General features: G+C 40.6%; 2 protein-coding genes across 2 annotated transcripts in view; one reads left to right on the forward strand and one right to left on the reverse strand.

The window, feature by feature from the left end:
• Window positions 1–752: 752 nt before the first annotated feature.
• The window catches only part of LOC139720606 (electroneutral sodium bicarbonate exchanger 1-like), a 124,727-nt gene continuing 103,126 nt past the window's right edge, over window positions 753–22,353 (reverse strand). The window contains exons 22-23 of the mRNA XM_071631961.1: window positions 21,943–22,095; window positions 753–945 (exon numbers count right to left, since the gene is read on the reverse strand). Coding sequence (XP_071488062.1) covers window positions 892–945; window positions 21,943–22,095 — 207 coding nt within the window. The 3' untranslated portion in view covers window positions 753–891. The remainder of the gene's footprint in view (window positions 946–21,942; window positions 22,096–22,353) is intronic.
• Window positions 15,296–17,619, forward strand: LOC139720607 (uncharacterized). The gene is made up of 2 exons (XM_071631962.1): window positions 15,296–17,056; window positions 17,491–17,619. Exons 1-2 carry the CDS (start codon window positions 15,296–15,298, stop codon window positions 17,617–17,619), a joined length of 1,890 nt encoding a protein of 629 aa, XP_071488063.1.

Genomic DNA, 22,353 nt, shown 5'->3' on the forward strand with positions numbered 1-22,353 from the left:
CTGAGCATGGAATCTATCATATTGTAGACAACTACCATTTCATTTCAACTTAGATCAGCAGACTGAAAAAGGTTGCACCTGCAGACAACTTGTGGAGGGGGGGGGGGGCAGGTACATGTATTTCCTCACCAATCCTTGCGAAGTCACATATTGGAATGTCCTCAGATAGTTTTCTTTTTTTTTAAGTTCTTGGGCAACATTTCTTTCCACACAAAGTATATTTATGATACAGATCATATGTAACAAAATGAATCTTAAGTCGTAGCTCACTAATGTTGATAGAGACATTGCTGTACTTTAGCAGCCTTAAAATGGTGGCAGTTCCTGAGGACATTCAATTTTGGTTTATGATTTTGTGTGTCCATGCCACAAACCTTCTTGATAGCACTTTTCTCTTAAACCAATCATTGGTAACAGAACCACAGACTTCATTGTTTCACTACTTTGGATCTGGACTTGATAATATCAGTGATAATTACAGTAATTACAATCCTTACTGCAATTGTACTTGCAAAACTGTGCAAGTAATCACTGAATTAAAAGCAAAAGTCACCTTGAAGCTCAAACCAATGCAATCTTCTTCACATTTGTTTTATGATTAATGATATTAAATATCCTATAGCGCTGTGGAAATTATCATATTTCATGTTGTAATAGAATTTATTCTTTCTCTAGACATTATCCACATATCTTATTATCATGATTATCATCATCATTCTTTGTTAAACAGAGAACCCTAGACTCACTCTTTTCCACTGGCCTTCCTGTGTACCACATGTCCACCCTCTGCATTCTTGGCCAGAGCCTTCCAGACGCCAGTTTTGGCCATGTCCTCTGGGATGTTAATGGTGGCCACTTCTGGGTGGAACTCCACCTTGTCTACTGGGATGCTCAACATGTTGCCGTCGGAGAGTGGTACCTGGACACGCCTGGGATGTTCTTGATCTGTGAGGAAGAGGAGAGATGGGAGGGGGATAGTGGATCAAGTCAATTGCTCAATGAAGAGACAATGTATAATTCAGGCAACAATCTGGACTGAGATCTTCTACAATACATTGCACCTACTCTCAAGGACTACATACATTGTATACATGGTTTACACAAACTTCCCTTCCCCAATCCATACTGTTCATAGCATGTTTGTGTGAGGCATATTACGATCAAATCAACATGACTATTGTAGGAAGAACTATGACTTTGATAATTCAAGTGGAAAGGATTGAAAATCTTTAGGCAAGAAGCAGATGTCTTGAGCAGTATGAGAAACTACCATGACTTTAAATAATGCTTTTAAATTTCCAAAGTCAAGCTGAATGCAATTTGAATTGCTACTCAGACAGCTACCTGCTTTTTAAATGTAGAATTCTATGAGCTTACACAAGACAGCTATAGTGTTACAAAACATATTTATGAGCCTGTTCTGGTAATGACAAAACAAATTGAACACAATATTAGAGTTCAATCACTGAAAAGAATAAATCATGAAATCAAGCATTGAATCCACATCAGGTTCACTGCCTGCCTACTCATCATCACATGTCTGTGCAAGTCATCTCATTACTGAATGCACAAAACCTTTGTAGGAAGCTTTGACTGTGATGAATTTGGTAGGAAGGAAACAAATTAGTACATAAAGAAAGTTACATACTCTAGTAGACTGACTGAACATTACATATGAAAGATTATACAATTCATGAATATCAAACATATCGTATCTCAATCTCAACACTGATGAGAAGTAACGAAAGAAGCGTTATGTTAGACACATGTAGTAACACACTCTCACAGTTCAGAAAAAAAAACCCTGCCATCTCATAGACAAATATGTTCTCATAATTGACACAAAATGCATTCAATATTCAAATATCTTTAAAGTATTATATTTCTTCTGTGCACATGATGGCATATCTAATGTTTGTTCCTAGTCCTTTTATTGCTTCACAAGTGGTACACTACCTGCTCCTCATACATGTAGTAGCTACTGTATGCATTTGCAAGTACACATTCACAAGTAACATGATGTAGTTGTAATTTGGGAGTAGTATAACCCATTTAAGACCAAGTATTCTTGGGCTGGAGTGAATGGGTAATGCATGTTTTAGGAATATCAATACATCTTTAATCGGTTAAAGATGACAGTTCCCATTCACTTGAGCTTTTAGCTTCCTCTTCATATCTTATGAAATAACACTGTTTTTCTAAAAGGATTATGTAATTGTAGATAATTTTGATATTTTATGCAGCACATGAAAAAACACTTTAAAAGGGGGGGGGGGGGATGCGAGACATCACTTTTGCAAATTGACAGCAAGACTATCATAAGGGCTTTACTGCCCTAGTGCACAGTGACATGTTTGTCTCTCTTTAAATTTGTGGTCCAACAGAAGTCCATGATTTCTGCAAGAAATCAAATCCTTGCAAAATTAACAGCTTATACTGTTGGAGGAATACAGATGGGTTTGTTATAGATTTATATCTAAGAGAATATGGTCTGTATGGTCTGTATATGGCCTAAAAATCTGATATGAATGTCACATACTCTTTCTGTTTGGACTTTATGGGCTAAGTGTTGCTAGATACCAAAAAAAGGAAGCTACAACTAATCAGATTAGCTCTGAAATTGTTGCAAATAAAAAGAAATAAAAAAGATTACACAGCCACACACACAACTTAGCACTTGGTACTTTTCATACTGACAGTTGGTTTCACATTGTCAGAAGGAAGGTATGAAAATGGCTCAGATTTCATTGAGAATGATGCCATAACTTAATACAGTTATTAAGACTCAGTTGTTGATTTGTATGCAGATGATGAAAAAAAAAGCAAACAAATGCAATGTAACACTAAACAAAAGAGACAAGTGCAGAAATAACAACTTTAACCAATCATTACTCTGACAAGTAGATATGAAAAGACTCATTTAACCAATCATTACTCTGACAAGCATATATGAAAAGACTCATTTAACCAATCATTACTCTGACAAGCATATATGAAAAGACTCATTTAACCAATCATTACTCTGACAAGTAGATATGAAAAGACTAATCAAACATCAATAACCTTACTCACACACACTTACTCTCTCTCTCCCTATGCTTGAATTATACATTGTACAGCTGTACCTCGGTTTTGAGCTGGCTAATAGACCAGTCTTTATGCTATAGTGTAGCTACGTGTGTGGTAGCATAGGTCTACCTGCCACTATCAGCAAGAGTATTTTTACTATAACAGCACTTCCCTTTACCATGGGATATTACTAATGTGGAACATTCCATGCTTTCAAACAAATCTGCATTGCACATGATGCAACACTCACCTGAATATATAAATATGCAGTGTTCTTTTTTTTTGTCACTTTACTTTGTTACTTTGGTACTTTGTCAACAGACAGCAAACTTTTAACAAGTATGAAATTTGTCTAGCTTGAACTTGCCAGATATATCTGTACACTGTATCTCTTAATTCTACCTCATCAAAAGAACAGAATTGTGGCTGCTTGCACATCCCTGGTGCAATTCAAAGGCACATCATGCAAAATTGTGTTTTATCTGCAGAGTAAGCATCTTGTTTTTTCCCCCTCATCATATTTCATAGCAAAACATAAGCATCATGCTTTAGCCATGCAATGTACTGTTGCATAATGCTTTGATAATCTTAAAGTGCATTGTAAAATTTTGCTATAAAATACAACAGCTCAAGATTATTTCATGTGGTCACCTTTTAAATATAAAAGAGATTTTGACAGATTTTGAATCACAACCAGAAATCTGATGTGCGGAAAATGTTCTCTCTCACTTTCTTACTCTTGTCTTTAGACAAAGTCCAGTTCATACTATGAATTAGTTAACTAGATTAGCTTGCACATTACTTGCATGCACTGCACTGGTTTGGTTTGTAGTGAAGATTTAGACCAAGGCATTCTGCAGAACACAGAAGACCAAAGTAGTTCTGTGCATTCAACCCTGGTCTGATTTGGCTGTCTAGCAGATTTCAGAGTTTTCCCTACTTTATTATGTTTGTTTTCAAGAGAATGGAATGTTTTCGATTGCTTGTAACATACTTTACAGCCAATCTATTCATCCTTATAATTGTGTAACCATTAATTCATGCTACATGCAATGTTTTTCCAAGAAGTTTGGTGCTACAGGCAGAGAAGTGGTTTGCTATTACTTGTAGGTGTGCCAGACTAGAGGTAAAGAAAAAATCTTTCTCGTTTGTCTAGGTACCTAATAAAGGAAGGAGTTAGCATGACAGTAAATGTTGGACATAAGTCTATTTCACACAAGAAGTTTACAGTCATCGTCAGCTGTAGTAATGATCATAGCAAGAATGAAGTAGCAGCTGAACTGTTATTTCCCTGCTGCTACCATAGCAATCATTGCACTTGACAATAACTGCAAACCTCCTAATCAAAAGGGTCCTAATTTCTTGACATCCCATCTTATAGCATGCTCCTGATTGGTTCCCATCTAGCCACCCCACATCTCAACCCCCCCCCCCCCCCCCCCCCCGAAAAAGTAAGAATAAAACAAAGGGTTCGTGCTGTAGCATCCGGCATGCATCTAAACAAGGTCTGTACCGATCCGTTTCTCTCAGTGCTTGCAGAATTGTTGTCGTTTTCTCCAGAACGAGTTGGGGAGGTAGGGAGGACTGCCCCTCCCTTACCCCCTCTGCTTCTCCCTCTGCCTCTCCTAGTCTTTCTCTGCCTGTGTCTCCATTCGCAGTCGCCTGTTTAAATAGTATGTGTGTGTGTGTGTGGATGTGTGTACATGTGCATTATTAGGTATGTGCACAATGCACAAGAAAGAGACAATATCAGAGTTTACAATTTAACACAGCACTTCTTCTTTCTCAAGCCATTCTTATTCTTTTTAATAAGCAATCAAAGAAATGCACATGCCATGCAACTTACAAACATGATTAAGTGAAGCATATGTTAGAGTACATTCAAATGCAGGTTACACAGTATAACCCCTCCTACCACAGGTACCCAAACATTTTACAATGGTTCCAACAAGCACTATACCACACCCTCAAAGTAACTGTAAGTGAGGCTAGGCCAAGGTTGCCTCCCATCCTCGTACAGTTTAGCTGTTCATTTGTCTTCCTCATTTTGTCCCATCACAACACATGTCAGAATACATTGACATTGTTACATTACTGAAATACCAGCCCTCGAGCTAAAACTGCTTGTAGAAAGTGATTTGTTTACAACTTGACATGTACACATAAAGTGGAAAATGACTTATTGCCATACACAGTATACAAGCCTGTGAATTCTCAGACTGAAGATCCCTTCTGTAGCATACAGCAGTAAGATTAGTGTGTTCTTTCCAGTGCATCACCAAGTTGAGAAGTATGACTGCTTTTACAGCATTCATTTCTAATTAAAAAACAGTGAGTTGATAATAGTAAGAGTTTTGTCATACAAGGTGTTGTAGATAAACTGTTTTATTGTCATAATTAAGATTTCTTGTATTATCACTGCTATACCTTTCAGTCTTTTCTTTCTTTGTGCCCACTTTGGGGATGTTGGCTGTGACTCTTTTGATATCTGTGGCAATCAGTTTTTTTAGTGCAGCCATGGCACAAGACCTGTAGAGAAAAAATATGTTTTAAGATCTTGCACATATATCGTAATGGCCATCTGTTACTGGCCACCTTATTTGCCTCCAAAAGGCAGGTTTTCACAAGGCACAGCTGCAGCTTGTACTCCATTCATCTAATAAATTCTCTTCTTTTTTTTTTCAGCATCTCATGTAACATCTTGTGTGTCTTGATAGTTCCAATTCAATTGCAAACCTACGAAACTAATAATAAAATGCTGCTTTTTTGCCCTCCTTTATTTCTGTCTAACAAGTCTACTTATGTTACTGTAAAGTTATTTTCTCTTGTATCCATACATGTACATCTGCAAAAGACATGCATGTGCCATTTATTGCAGATATTATGTGATCTAATCAATTTGACCATCACCCCTTCCACACACACCCTAACTTTCATATTTCCCTTGACAGGTTGCTACTAGAGGTTTGAATGCACTTCATGATAGATACAATGTACCTGTATCTCACTTCTGTGCCTCAATTCATGAACTTCACTTTCCATTCCCAATGTTAATAGCCAAGATGCAGATTGTTTAGGGAGTGGAGAATAGATTGATTAGAAGAAAAATAGACTGGTTGAAGGATTAAAACACAAAGTGGGACGGGGAGAGCAAGCAGGGAGAGTGGGCAACAGAGGAAAGTGGTTGTGCATGCCCGCCATGCTGTGGATGAACACGTCGGAGATTAAATTGTTATTTTTTTCTGATTCCAGAACAAGAGGGTTAGAGGGAAGTAGAAACAGGAAGTTGGACATTAAAACTTGTGTTGATTCAGGCTCCTGGGGGAATGTACTTCTTGGGACTCTTAACTGTGTATAGAAGCATGGCACTGAGGCAACAGCTAAGTTGTACTTTTAACAAAGTCTGACCAACATCTCAAATGTCCTAACATCTCTACAATCTGTAAGTCACTTTGTCACAAGAGCTACCATGATTGGACTGTACCTACATTGTTTGTCTTCTGTTCTGAAAGAAAGAACGAAAGAAAAATCTTGCCCCCCCCCCAAAAAAAAAAAAAAAAAAAATGTATCTATATACATGTATAAACCCAAACCCACAAACAAACCAAAAAACAAATGTTCTTAGAAGAAGAAACATTACTGCAGTAAAGATGTATGCAATGATCTCACACTTATTGCAAGATAGCCTGAGGGTAACAATACCTTGCTGTCTGTTCAAGAAATTTCATATTTTTGTCAGTTTTGTGTACACAAGAGGTACAGAGTAGGGGGCACTCAGCTATGTGGCTAAAATGGCCATTTGAATTGTTGGTTTGCTGTACAGTATGATATACTGACATTCAAATGCAAATGCCATTTAAGGGGCCACATACATACAGTACCAATAAAAAGAAAGCAACACAAATTTAATATTTGTAAACTTCTTTCCACAGAAAGCAATCACTCTGTATTAATTTGACCTTGGTTCACAAACCAAACTTGCCTCAGTACTGCCATTTTCTGTAGTTTTGTTGGCTAATGACCTACAACTTAATCCTACATAATACTCAGATTTGTGTTAACCACATCAAAATTGATTGAAACAAACCAAAGACAAGTGACAACGCGCATCTTTCCTTTCTTTTTTAATACCAATGAAATAAAAGTTGGTATAATAACAGGCAACATCTCAAACTTTAATTTGCAAGCTTCATTCTTGACATAACAATACAAACACTTCCATGCACGCTGTTTTTTCTCTTGTTTTTACACTGAATTTGGGAAATGCTAAAATGAGGGAAAAAAGAAAAACAAGAGAATATGGAGGAAGAGCAAGAAGAGGCAAGGAAACTGAGAAGAAAGAATTCCCTAGTCATAAACCAATGTGTGTGGCCGAACTTAAACACCCCATCCTACTAGAAGTGAGGATTAGGTCATTAATGAACAAATAATCTTGAAATCTGAGAAGATCTCTCGTGTTCACATTAACATGATATATTCTTTAGACAGCCTGTGTGAGTACAGGAGAAGAAGGCATGAGTGCTAAACTGGGCAGGGGTCTTTAGGTGAAGGCATCCTACGTATGTATAGCCAACATGCAAAGCTGAATGCATTATCATGCCATTTATTATACAATTCTAATCATGCCGTGATCTCCCCACATCACAGAGAGCAGGTTAGTGGTTCTTGTGGATTTGAGTCAGTTTGTGGGAACAATGCCAAAATAGTTGGATAATTCAGTAAAATTTAGTAAATTTCCATTGCCAAATGCGTTTCAATGTGAAACCTTGGCCTTGCTATCAAAATCCATCCTTTAGGAAATTTCCATTCATAAATGCTGAAATCAAGGCTTTGCTTGTTTGGTTTCTTTTGGCATTTACTGGATAAAACAGAAGTGATATATCAAGTTATTTGCCTCAGTCTATCAAAATGTCTTTTGCTCGTGTCATAATCAATTACATACACTTGTACTAGGGTTGTTTCATGAATTAATGTGAATTTTGCTTGGGTCTGTTTAGCTAGCATTTTTTCAACAAAAACAAAATGACAAATGGAGTAAAATCCGATACACAATGCTTGTACTCTAATTGGTCAAAATGGCATGGTGCACTGTCATATTCCTAGAACTCTTTAGGACCAAGGGGGGGGGGGGGGGGTGGTGGGGGTGGGGGAGGGAAGGGGAACATGCACAAAAACCATTCTCATCTGCTCTCTGCTCAGTTCTACGTCTAGTACCACTTTGCATGGATCTTGTGTCGCCATGGCAGAGGCCCGGTGTAAAAGCTGAAATGTGTCCGAACGCTTTCTCCCCTGTTTGAACAACAAAAAGGTTCCATATTGCTTCAGTCTGTTTTGGCAAGGGCAGTAACAGTCAATTACAGAGCAAGCAATTAAAAAACATGATCAGCTCATTGCATCAATCGTAGGAATGAGCTTTGATTCTTAACCATCTTGGTGTGCAAATTTGTACTTTTTAGTATAATTCACGTTTTCATCGCTACAAAAATTTAATTTGAGAGGTACAAATGTTTATGCATTTACAAAATGAAATTTTCACAATCAAAAAAGTATGCTTCCTTATGATCAAATGGTGCCAAAGCATTGGTAACCTTTTTGGGGATTTGAGTTGAAAATTGTATTCAAAACATTAATCTTTCTAATTTGTACTTTGAAAACCTTGATTCTGGCTGACCCTTGCTAATAATTTTTCTTTTGTTTTGTTTTTTCTCTCCAGTTTTGGGATATATCAATTTCCCTTTTGTAATTTTCAACTGAATTAGTACTTGGTTAATGAATGATTTGGGGGATGGACTGAAGGAGATTTATGAAAGCATTAGGCACATAACTTTCAGTTTTGCTTTGTCTTTAGTCCCATTTGTTTCTCTTTCTTTTGGGTCTTTGCGGCATGTGCAACTGCTCACAAAATCTGGATGCAAACCAAGACGGTTAGAAGAGCTTGCTTTCGTCTTTCCATGCAGTGCATGCAAGTACATGTACCAGCAGCTCATGCATGAGGCCAGGAAATAAATCATTCATTTACTTTACAATTTCAAATTTCTGATAAATGTCCTTAATTTCACATGCTAAAAAGACATGATGAAAAAGATATCTAAACTAGTAACACTTCATAGAAGTTTTTTTCAGGCACCCTGCAATGTACTGAATGGCTGTAACATCAACTGAGCTTCCTTACTCCAGTATGAAAAAGGTGATTTCCTACTCTCCTGTTAAAGACTGAGAAGGTACCTCTCTTGTCATAAACTAAATCTCATTGGACTGAATCTGTAAATTTTCCTTTTTTATACTTTATTGAATATTTTGATTCTGTATTGACCATTTCTTTGTCTTCCATAAGAATTCTAAGAGCAAGCACTGAAGTGGAGTAGCAGGCAGACTTTTATCATGCGCATAGCTTTTCACCTTTTTATACTTCCACTTTATACCGCAGCCCAAGCTTTTTAATTTGGCTAAGAATGGGAACTGTTCAAAAAAAGAAACAAGATAAAATGATACAAACTATGAGAAATAATGACAGAATGCAGACATATTACAGCCATGTAAGGGCTGTACACGCTGAATAAGAAAGTGTTCTAAAATATTCTGCAAGTGAAAAATTATGAACTGTCATGCACTAATCTCTACACATGAAAAACAATCTACACAACCACATCTATAATACACACAGAGTTTGCGAAAAGATATCAGTATAAAATGTAGCAAAATGTGAGCATCGACTGTCCTGAAACTGCCACTAGGGGGCAGCATGTCTCTTTACTTGTCAGCTGGCTTGAGTGCAATATTCTTGTGTACTAGTTCTACGTGCTTATACAATGCATAATGCAGTGTCTTCTGAGAGCACAAGACAGTACATTGTATTACAATGTATAATGCATCCACCACAAGATGGCAGCAAACAATAACTGAGGAATGAATGAATGCTGTATGTGACCGTGCATCATAAATCCAACAAAAAGTCGCACGCACTGGTTTTGTGTGAGGACTGCAAATAGATGGAATGGGTCAACCAAGCCAACCTTGAGTTTTTTTCATATTTTCTGAAAGAGCAAGTCTTCTTCTATATTATGCTTAAGTTTGGTATCATGAAGCGGACAGGAAATTGTGTCTTTAGCAGCTTTTCTTGAACACATTTTTTTTTTTTTTTTTTTTTTTGAATAGCGTGATTAGGTGTGTCTTATGGAGTCACCTTTTCATTTCTTAAAAACCCTATACACACTCTTCACTTTCAACTCTAATAACTTCTGAAAGGATGATGCTTCTGCTTTGAAAGTTGGCATTAATCATGGACCAAATGTGTTAATAAAGCATGTTCGATTTAAGCTTTATCTGATGATCCCTTCATTGTTGTTGCTCCAGTGGTTTACATCCTGATTTTTTTCCCCCATTCATAGCACAGCTAGCCTGGCTTGGTAAAGATTAAAGACCCTGTACTTCAGAGCCTCTCTTCTCAGTTCACACTTTTCAGGAGTGTGTGCTTTCTTTCCAATACTTAGATAGGTGAGGAGAGTCTGTTTGAATTGAGTTATACATCATTTTAAAGCTTAAAGTTTGCTCTTTCAGAATCTCCTCTTATCTAAAAACACATGTCTGGAGACTTTTTGTTGGTTTTGTGATGCAGGGTCACGATTACGTTGATTCTTATTTCCCAAAGACCCACGTTCTGGTTATTTGCATTCTGCATTCAAGTGGACTACGCTCCACACAAAAGGGTCCCTCTGTCCATACCACACTCTGTCTAGACATAACTGTTACCTAAATGTGCATACACTCTGGGCTGAAATTGAAAGTCCAGCATGTGTATGTTCCCATATATTGAACTTTGTTTTAAACTGAGTGTATAAATTCACTGACATGAGGGGCCCCCGTCCTTGGTACATGTACCTGACAAATTTGACTTCTTCAATATTTGCTGATTATTAACTTCATGGCTTGCACACGATGAGATCAAGTCATTTCATAACTCCTGCATGGAAGTGAATACTACACACTTCATATGCTGTAGTATATAAATATGAGTAAAATGTGAAACAAGTTTTTACCCTCATCAGGGGTCTACACAGTGACCAACACAACAACAGAGATGAGGTCAACTTGCAAACTTTGTAACACACATCTTTCTGGACATTTGAACTGTCTCCATTATACCTTGACAAAATTGTTGCCATAATTCTGAGAAAACTGCACACATGAGGTGATACAAGGTGAGAAATTAGAAACTTGACTTCCACCCAAAATTGTTGGTTGACTCTCACTTTCATTTTATTGCCTCTTCCTGGTACACCAGGTTAGGTAGGGCTCGCTGCTTGCTCCGCCGCTCCCCCCCCCCCCCCCCCCCATATGCTGTTGCTATTTCACTCTTTTCCTTTCTTTATTCCTCTGTTGTTCCTCATCTTGTTTGATGTTGCCTCCCTATTCATCCTTTTCCTCCAATGGTTGCCCCCTTGGTCCTCAGGATCATTAGTGACCCTCCTCTGCCTTTTGTTTCCTCCATGGTACTCAGGATTATCACTGACCCTCCTCTGCCTTTTGTCTGTCCACCCTCATGCTTTAATCCCCTCCCTTTACCCACAGGGCTCCTTGCCCATGACTTCTAACCCTTCCCTTATGCTTTCTTTGTTCTGTGTCCCTAGCCCTCCCATGAGTCTTCTTGTTGTGTATAATCCTTATAATGATGTGATTGCTTTCCCTGCCTGTTTGTCATTTTGCCTGTGATGAAGATTCTGCTAGAATCAAAAGCTCAGGCCCCTTTGACTCCATGACTGTTTTTTTTTTTTGGCGTATTCTAGTGTACACAAATTTGATTTCCAGGGTATTGGTACACTTTGACTAGTAAAACCTAAAAATGACCTGACTATAAATCTATGAAGGATTCCTCACAACCTTTCAACACAAACTAAGGACAGCCAATTTCTTCATTCAGAGAGATATACAAGTATCAGACTTAAACTACATCAAAGAACAGTATCAAAATAACTTCATCAGTCAATACAAAATTGAAAGTGAAAAATAAAAATAAAAGGTGAATCTTGGTGAAATATAAATTATGGTAACCAACATAATGTGAACAATCACACAAAAACATGACAAATTGAAACATTCTTTGCAAGAACTTCAATCAAAAACAAAGAATTCATGAAAACAGTAAAATCTATGATTTGAAAATAAAACCTGTAGTAGAAGAAACATTAAGGTTTAAAAATAATGAATTGTTTACAAAAGAGAAGTACAAATTTGCTGACAAGAACTGTGTAACAAAAACACAAATATGAAAACAGATGCTATAAAAGAGAACTGAACAATAAGGAATGAAATTGAACTTCTTTGCTGAAACCTCCTTACCAACGTTGTGTGAGGTCCATTACCATCAACTTTCCACATTGCTACTTGTAATGGGAGAGGCTTCTACGCAGTTGAACAAGTGTGTTGGTAGACAGAAATTGAATGCACATTCAACAGGCCTACGGTTTTCTTCCAAAGCAGTCACATAGACCTATTCACAGCAGCCACTACAATCATGTCCCTCACATCCTGCTTACAAAACTATCAATTAAGAAGTTGTACACTTTGTCACATCATACACACTCACCTGTACTTACAAGTGTACCACACGTGAAAAGGTAGAAATGCAATAAAGTGTTCACACCATTGACAACAGTCCGAAATTATTCTATAAGACTTGATTGTCTTCTCATCTCTTGGGGTAATATTGCAATAATGAGTCTCCAACTCTTCAGGTATGTAAGATCCAATCATAAAAAAAAAAAGAAAGAAAAAGAAAAAAAGGCAAAAACATCTCTGACTGAAATGAGACACATAAAACATGAAAAGTGAAATATTTCTTCTAACAAAGTGTCAATGCACCTTGTTACATTAAGCGGCTGCAAATTCACACAGCCCATCTCTACCATGTCTTGAATGGCTTTGGCAAGACTCTCAATGTAGGAAAGAGGCTCGTGTACATTCTGGTGTTTTTCACAATTCACAGTCACCGTGATGGGCACAAAACAAGAAGCCACATGACATTGAATGGGGGAAAAAAATAACTAGATAACCCCACTCTGTTAACCCCACTAACCAGATAACCTCACTAACCTGTTAACACCACTCACCAGATAACCCCACTGTCACATTGAAAATGCATTTCCAGGTTGTTTCATATACAACACCTATCGGTCATTCAACTAGACAAACATGTTTACGGGTAGGGATAACGAGACAAAAAGTGCGAGTGAGTGAGCGAGAGAGAAAGCGAGAGTGAGAGAGAGAAAGTGCTAGGACAGGTGTAAATGTTTTACAAGTCGCGCCATCGATGACCGAGAGGAGTTCATTTATTTTTGCATGTCAATTAATGTAGAAAGAAAAGACAGGAAATAGCTCCAGTTCCGGGAGAGTGCGGTATAGGTGTTTTCGTTCAAGTCCTTTTAGTTGTATCAAATATTCCAAATGCCTCGAAAAGGAGTGTCGTAGTCGACTAGCAATTTAACAGTAGAGTTGGATCTTTTCGTGGCAGACACCATTTTGATTTCACCGAGAGAACATTGAGTTAGCTCCGTGATGGCAGAAAACCAACCTGCCACACCCAGGCGCCAGTTGGCAAGATAATTTTGTGTCTAAGCCCAATTTCGTTTGCGGCCAGGAGCCGTCCGTCCACCTTACCGTCAGCCTGTATACTGGCTGATTTGAGTTCAGATTTTGTTTGCTGCCAGAAGGCGTATTCCAACAGCCTTTGCAGCCTCCCAGTAGACACGAAGAAGAGGCATTTTGGTCATATTACACCGGTCATTGGTAAGTTAAATTGCGATTTTATTTCTGCTTTGTCGTGTGTAAGGATGTGAATGTGTTTCAGGGCACCACATATAGCCCCGGAGAACCCCGTGAATAAGTGATAAAGTATATTATAATGGTGTACAGTTTTTGAAAACGATGCGGTGATGTTTGATAAGCTATGCACTGTTATATTTCCAATGTTTGAAACATTTCATTATGTGAATTTTGTATGTTAAGTGGATAATAATGCAGTTCTTAAATTTTCACTGTGATGTCAGGATTCTAAGCTGATAATGTTTTTGTGTGTGTGGTTAGAACACACCCCAATGGTATATGTTGCATTTAAATAATTTTGTAGATGGCGCTGAGGCCGAGGTCGAATCTACTCCCAGGCCGACGCATTCGCAGCAGAGCGACTGTGCCCGCCCCTCGCTAGGGAGAACTTTTGACGCCAATGAATACGGAACGCGGGTCCCTCGCGAGACTTTGGAGCTGGAACAGCAACCTCGCATACAAGGACGCTCCACCCACGAATCAGTTATGTTCTGGAAGCGAATAGTTTGACAATTAAGGTGACTCTGTGGACAACGCAGGTGAGCGATGAACCTGGCGGGTGCATGACACCCTGTTGATATGATTGGTTATGACGAGGAAGTGTCGCCGAAGTAGAGAGGTGAAGGTCATGTTAAATTGGTAAAAGGATGAATATGATGTGCACATAATTCGAATGTTGGTATTTATACACTCCATGATAGTTGCGGGTTAACACAGAACCCGGATGAAAACGGAAGCAGTGTAATTGAAGGCAAGTGTTATAACCGCGGTAAACCGTCGTGCGTGCAGGCTGGTCATCTCAGGATCAGCACTACGGTGGTGTGAACCATATAGTGTTGCGCTTGATAGCAGATAGTGTATTGTCAGGGATAACGAATTAATAGTGAAGCTGTTATAATTATTCTGAAGAAGTGTCAAGCCAAAAGTACAGGTGGAACCGGACCAAGACAGGGTCCCGTTCACATGGTTGTCGAATATAAGAGTATTGTCATTTAATTTATCTCACTCAGAATTTTGATTTTGCATTTTATGTTGGTCACAACTCCTTGATTTCAGTCTTGTAAATATTCTACAAATGGTTTATTAAATTGTACATTAAAGTGAATGGCACGAGTGTGATTGAGTATTATTTAAGTCCGCCCATGTGACATTTTCTGGGGGCTTGTCCGGGAATATAACTCGTGCCATTCGAAGTCACATGGGTATATAAACGGAGAAAACAGAGTAAAGAAAAAGGTTGAGGAAAACTTGTGATTTTTTTTGTTTCCTCTACATTTGTATGTATGTACTATCTATGTATGTATCTATGTATGTACTATCTATAGGTGCACCATTGTATATTCATTGTGTACATGATCTGAACTGATCTGAATACATTTTTGTATTATAAGTGCTCAGGTAATTCAGAATGGAGCTAGCTAAGTTAACTGAAATTGGAGAAAAGTTCGGATTCAGTGGAGAGGAGCTTAGGCAGTTTGTTACAGACGAGCAAAAGAGACTCAGAGAGGAAAGAGCGGACATGTTACAGTTAAGGCGACAGGAAAGAGAAACAGCCGAGCTACAATTGGCGATAGCGCGTGAAAAGCAAACCAAAAACGAATCAAGTTCTAATGGGTGCAAAGCTCGATCTCCAAAATTGCCTCTATTTCAGGAAGACAAAGATAACATAGATGCCTATCTACAGCGGTTCGAACGATATGCCAAAAATCAAAACTGGCCAACTACAGACTGGGCACTCAACTTAAGCACACTGCTTACAGGTAAGGCTCTTGATGTTCACTCTAGATTGTCAAGTGCGGAATCCAATGATTATGACACTTTGAAACATGCACTCTTGAAATCCTTTCAGCTCACTGCAGAAGGATTTCGCTCCAAGTTTTTTTCAGGCAAACCGACAACAGGAGAAACGGCATCCCAGTATGCAAACCGACTAGAGAACTACTTGAACAGGTGGGTAAGCCTCTCTGGTATAGAGCACACTTTCGAGGAGCTGGCAGATCTACTCCTCCGGGAGCAGCTCATCAGTGGGTGTCATCGAGAGCTGGCCATCTTCCTAAAAGAACGGCAGCCCGAGACTTCGAAGGACGTGGTGAAACTAGCTGAGCAGTACTTAGACGCCAGAGGAGGCACCTTCAGACCACCCCCACCGGCACAAAGGAACATCCAGACACACGTGGGACAGATGCCACGGAGCAACACCAGACCTGAAGGTAAAATCCCTCCAAATAACATTTCAGGAAATAGGCCCCCATCTCAACCCAAATGTTACAACTGCCACCAACACGGTCACCTTGCCCGTGATTGTACAAAACAGGGAAACAGAGGCAGAACGTGTTTCATATGCCACAAACCAGGTCACATTGCTAACTATTGTCCTTTCTCCCCCATGAAATCGGCAGGTCTAGTCCTCGCCCAGGATCCAGAGCAAGGAAACCCCCCTATCTCGGAACACAACCTGGCTTCATTGGAACCCGATCAGGTAGAACCAAATCCACATACTCCCTGTCAATGTCCAGCTTGCACTAACACAAAGGTCAAAATTGAGGCTTCTTGTATGATGGTTCGGATGCCACTCAATGGCCCCAAGCTAGAATCCACCACAGACCATATCCAATTCAAATGTGGACACTCCTTGCCGTTGATGAGTGCAGCATGCACCAAAGAACATGTGGTCAGACAAATGCCAGTTACTAACGGACTAGTCAATAACAATCAAATTTCTGTTCTCAGAGACAGCGGCTGCAGCGGAGCTGTCATTAAACAAGATCTTGTCCAGCCAACCCAAATGACAGGTGAAGAAAGTACTTGCGTGCTGATTGACGGCACAGTGAAAACTCTCCCCGTCGCTAGAATAGATGTAGACACTCCCTTCTACGTAGGAAAAGTTAACGCATTGTGCATGAAAACTCCACTCTATGACCTGATTTTAGGTAACCTACCCGGAGTAAGAGAACCAGACAACCCAGATCCTGACTGGACGGCTACACCAATGCCTGTCGGCGCAGTACAGACGAGAGCCCAGGCTCAACGAGACGGTAAGCCATTTCGTCCTCTCAGAACCCCTCACCCAATGGAAGATATCGTGACTCCAACAGCTCTCAAAGAGGCACAACAGAAGGATGAAACATTACACCGCCTGCGAGAACTCGCCGATACTCGTTCAGAGAAGGTAAGTCGCAATAACGGTCTCTCTTCCTTCTTTTACAAAGACGGAATGCTGTATCGCTCATTCCACTCTCCCCAAATGGACCCCGACACAACAATCACACAAGTGGTAGTACCAAAACAATACCGCAAACAGGTTATGCAAACAGCCCATGAAAATATACTCGGAGGGCATCAAGGTACCAAAAAGACAACAGAAAAGATACTTACCAATTTCTTTTGGCCCGGTATGAACTCTGACATTACCAGGTACTGTAGATCGTGTGACGTCTGCCAACGTACACTATCAAAAGGTCGTGTAACCAAGGTCCCACTCGGAAAAATGCCGCTCATCGAAGTCCCCTTCGAACGCATTGCTGTAGACATAGTTGGACCAATACACCCAATGACTGACCAGAAAAATAGGTACATACTTACCGTTATTGATGTTGCTACTAGGTACCCCGAGGCAATCCCACTCCCAAGCATCGAGACAGAAAGAGTTGCAGAAGCCCTAGTGAGCATCTTCACCAGAGTCGGAATCCCCAAGGAAATGCTGACCGATCAAGGGACTCAGTTCACATCTGATCTCATGAAAGAGGTAAGCAAATTACTCTCCATCAAACACTTCACTACATCCCCATATCACCCTGCCGCGAATGGACTAGTTGAGCGCTTCAATGGCACTCTAAAACAAATGTTGAAACGTATGTGCGCTGAAAACCCAAAAGACTGGGACAGGTACATTACTCCCCTTCTATTTGCAGTGAGAGAAGCACCACAAGAGAGCATGGGGTTCTCCCCGTTCGAGCTTCTTTACGGCCGGAAGGTACGCGGACCCCTCGACATCCTGAGAGAACTCTGGACAGGAGAAGCCGAAACAGGTGAGACCAAGTCTACTTACCACTATGTACTTGATCTCCGAAACAGGATCGACGAGACATGCCGCAACGCCCACACTCAACTTCAGAAATCAGCAAACAGGTATGCAAAATACTACAATCAGAAGGCAAAACACAGGGAGCTACAAGTCGGAGACAAGGTACTCCTACTCCTACCAACTGACAGGAATAAGCTCCTTCTACAATGGAAGGGCCCCTTTGACGTGATCTCCAAAATCAGCTCCATGGACTACAGGATCGACCTCAACGGGAAACCAAAGGTGTTCCACATCAATCTTCTGAAAAAGTATCACGCTAGAAATGATGTTCCCTCTATTTCAGATGCCGAAGCTGCTTGTACCGCCGTGATCGAATGCGAAGAGCAAAATGATGACGAGGAAGAAACGCAGCAACCACTAACTAACACATCTCTCCTACAGCCTTTCCCATTTCAGGCGAAAGAGTCACTCGACGATGTCTCAATTAACTCAGCCCTTTCCTCCCCACAGAAAGAACAGGTCAACGAACTCCTCAACGAGTACAAAGACGTCCTGTCTGATCTTCCCGGTCGAACCACGTTAGGCGAACACCACATCAAACTCAAAGGAAATGAACACCCGAAGAGTAAACCATATCCCATTCCCCACTCTCTTAGAGACACAGTCAGAGAAGAGGTAAAAACCATGCTATCGCTCGGAGTAATTGAGCCATCAGAAAGCCCCATTGCCTCCCCCATAGTACTGGTTAAAAAGCCCGATGGCAGCAACCGGTTTTGTGTAGACTTCAGAAAACTCAATAAAGTGACTGTATTTGATGCTGAACCCATACCAGATCAAGATGAACTCTTCACAAAAGTCGCCCATGCAAAGTTCTTCACCAAAATAGATCTCAGCAAAGGATACTGGCAGGTACCCATGGCTGCCGAATCCAAACCACTAACCGCTTTTCTTACCCCCGATGGTCTCTTTCAGTTCACAATGATGCCCTTCGGCTTAGTGAACGCTCCCGCCTCCTTCAGTCGACTGATGAGGAGACTGCTAGACCGACTCGGAGGAACGGTGAACTACATCGACGACATCCTCATCTATTCGACCACGTGGGAAGAACACCTACGTACACTCACAGAACTCTTCAGACGACTACGAGCCGCAAAGCTCACTGCTAGACCAAGTAAGTGCTTCATCGGACAGACAAGCGTCGAATTCCTAGGACATGTGATCGAACACGGACAGGTAAGACCCCGCCCTGAAAAACTCAAAGCCATCCAAGAGGTAAGTCAGCCTCAGACCAAACGAGAGCTCAGATCCTTCCTAGGTATGGCGAACTACTACCGGAAGTTCATTCCGAACTACGCCGCCGTCGCCGCACCACTCACAGACAGGACCAGAAATGCTGAACCAAACAAGGTAAAATGGGAAACGAGCCAAGAGCAGGCCTTCACAACACTGAAGGAAAAACTTTCTAACCCCCCTATCCTTCATTTGCCAGATTTGTCACAGGACTTCATCCTCAGGACAGACGCCTCCAACGTTGGACTAGGAGCAGTCCTCCTCCAAACACACCAAGACGAACGATTTCCAGTCTCCTACGCGAGCCGAAAACTGCTTCGACGAGAACAAGCATACTCAACCATAGAACGTGAGTGCTTAGCTGTAGTTTGGGCAGTAAAGAAGTTCGAACCATACTTGTACGGCAGACAATTTGTGCTAGAAACCGACCACCACCCACTAGTGTACATGAACAAGGCTAGCCCTGCAAATGGGAGGCTAATGCGTTGGATTCTGGCTTTGCAACCCTACAGATTCCGTGTGGAAGCTATCCGCGGCAGCGAGAATGTTGGCGCAGACCTACTAAGCCGGCTGTAGAGAGAAAGATAGTGTTATAAGTAATTTCTTTTAATTATGAAATGCATTTTTCGAAAGGGGGAGTGAAATGTCACATTGAAAATGCATTTCCAGGTTGTTTCATGTACAACACCTATCGGTCATTCAACTAGACAAACATGTTTACGGGTAGGGATAACGAGACAAAAAGTGCGAGTGAGTGAGCGAGAGAGAAAGCGAGAGTGAGAGAGAGAAAGTGCTAGGACAGGTGTAAATGTTTTACAAGTCGCGCCATCGATGACCGAGAGGAGTTCATTTATTTTTGCATGTCAATTAATGTAGAAAGAAAAGACAGGAAATAGCTCCAGTTCCGGGAGAGTGCGGTATAGGTGTTTTCGTTCAAGTCCTTTTAGTTGTATCAAATATTCCAAATGCCTCGAAAAGGAGTGTCGTAGTCGAGTAGCAATTTAACAGTAGAGTTGGATCTTTTCGTGGCAGACACCATTTTGATTTCACCGAGAGAACATTGAGTTAGCTCCGTGATGGCAGAAAACCAACCTGCCACACCCAGGCGCCAGTTGGCAAGATAATTTTGTGTCTAAGCCCAATTTCGTTTGCGGCCAGGAGCCGTCCGTCCACCTTACCGTCAGCCTGTATACTGGCTGATTTGAGTTCAGATTTTGTTTGCTGCCAGAAGGCGTATTCCAACAGCCTTTGCAGCCTCCCAGTAGACACGAAGAAGAGGCATTTTGGTCATATTACACCGGTCATTGGTAAGTTAAATTGCGATTTTATTTCTGCTTTGTCGTGTGTAAGGATGTGAATGTGTTTCAGGGCACCACATATAGCCCCGGAGAACCCCGTGAATAAGTGATAAAGTATATTATAATGGTGTACAGTTTTTGAAAACGATGCGGTGATGTTTGATAAGCTATGCACTGTTATATTTCCAATGTTTGAAACATTTCATTATGTGAATTTTGTATGTTAAGTGGATAATAATGCAGTTCTTAAATTTTCACTGTGATGTCAGGATTCTAAGCTGATAATGTTTTTGTGTGTGTGGTTAGAACACACCCCATTGGTATATGTTGCATTTAAATAATTTTGTAGATGGCGCCGAGGCCGAGGTCGAATCTACTCCCAGGCCGACGCATTCGCAGCAGAGCGACTGTGCCCGCCCCTCGCTAGGGAGAACTTTTGACGCCAATGAATACGGAACGCGGGTCCCTCGCGAGACTTTGGAGCTGGAACAGCAACCTCGCATACAAGGACGCTCCACCCACGAATCAGTTATGTTCTGGAAGCGAATAGTTTGACAATTAAGGTGACTCTGTGGACAACGCAGGTGAGCGATGAACCTGGCGGGTGCATGACACCCTGTTGATATGATTGGTTATGACGAGGAAGTGTCGCCGAAGTAGAGAGGTGAAGGTCATGTTAAATTGGTAAAAGGATGAATATGATGTGCACATAATTCGAATGTTGGTATTTATACACTCCATGATAGCTGCGGGTTAACACAGAACCCGGATGAAAACGGAAGCAGTGTAATTGAAGGCAAGTGTTATAACCGCGGTAAACCGTCGTGCGTGCAGGCTGGTCATCTCAGGATCAGCACTACGGTGGTGTGAACCATATAGTGTTGCGCTTGATAGCAGATAGTGTATTGTCAGGGATAACGAATTAATAGTGAAGCTGTTATAATTATTCTGAAGAAGTGTCAAGCCAAAAGTACAGGTGGAACCGGACCAAGACAGGGTCCCGTTCACATGGTTGTCGAATATAAGAGTATTGTCATTTAATTTATCTCACTCAGAATTTTGATTTTGCATTTTATGTTGGTCACAACTCCTTGATTTCAGTCTTGTAAATATTCTACAAATGGTTTATTAAATTGTACATTAAAGTGAATGGCACGAGTGTGATTAAGTATTATTTAAGTCCGCCCATGTGACACCCACTAACCAGATAACCCCACTAACCTATTAACCCCACTAACCAGATCACCCCACTAACCAGATCACCCCACTAACCAGATCACCCAACTAACCAGATAAACCCCACTAACCAGATAACCCCACTAACCAGATAACCCCACTAACCAGATAACCCCACTAACCAGATAACCCCACTAACCAGATAACCCCACTAACCTGTTAATCCCACTAACCAGATAACCCCACTAACCAGATAACCCCACTAACCTGTTCACAGGCAGCATTCTCCTGCTCCTCCTTCTTCTTGCGGTCATGTTTGGCTCTCTTGGTCATCTCAGGCATTACATCATCCATCATCTCTAACTCCTGCTGAGTAAAGACCTTGTCCATTGCCTTCCTCACTCCTACCATTCCAAGCACCTGGACAAAGGAGATGTAACAGAGTAGGTTGTAGTCATCACCATCTTTAGCATCATCATTATTTATCACCCAGTGTCCAAATATTCAGTACTTGTCATATGTAGGATGGTTTTCAGGGGTAGAGAAGTGTACAACCAGTCATAAGGACCAGTAACTAACCACCATCAACACCAATTCAAATAATTTTGTATGTAATATACTCAAATTGATCATCACTTTTATGACAGTCAACTTCTTAACTCGCTTTCAATCTCACCA

Source organism: Diadema antillarum, unplaced genomic scaffold (genome assembly GCF_040938485.1).
Source record: "Diadema antillarum isolate AM-2024a unplaced genomic scaffold, OU_Dant_1.0 scf00000130, whole genome shotgun sequence".
Lineage (NCBI taxonomy): Eukaryota > Metazoa > Echinodermata > Echinoidea > Diadematoida > Diadematidae > Diadema > Diadema antillarum.

What these genes read in the sequence shown, in the direction of transcription:
- LOC139720607 (XM_071631962.1), top strand. Translation starts at nt 15,296, where the DNA reads ATGGAGCTAGCTAAGTTAACTGAAATTGGAGAAAAGTTCGGATTCAGT. An exon ending in CCGATACTCGTTCAGAGAAG is followed by an intron (nt 17,057 to 17,490) that starts GTAAGTCGCAAT and finishes TGTTGCTACTAG; the next exon opens with GTACCCCGAGGCAATCCCAC.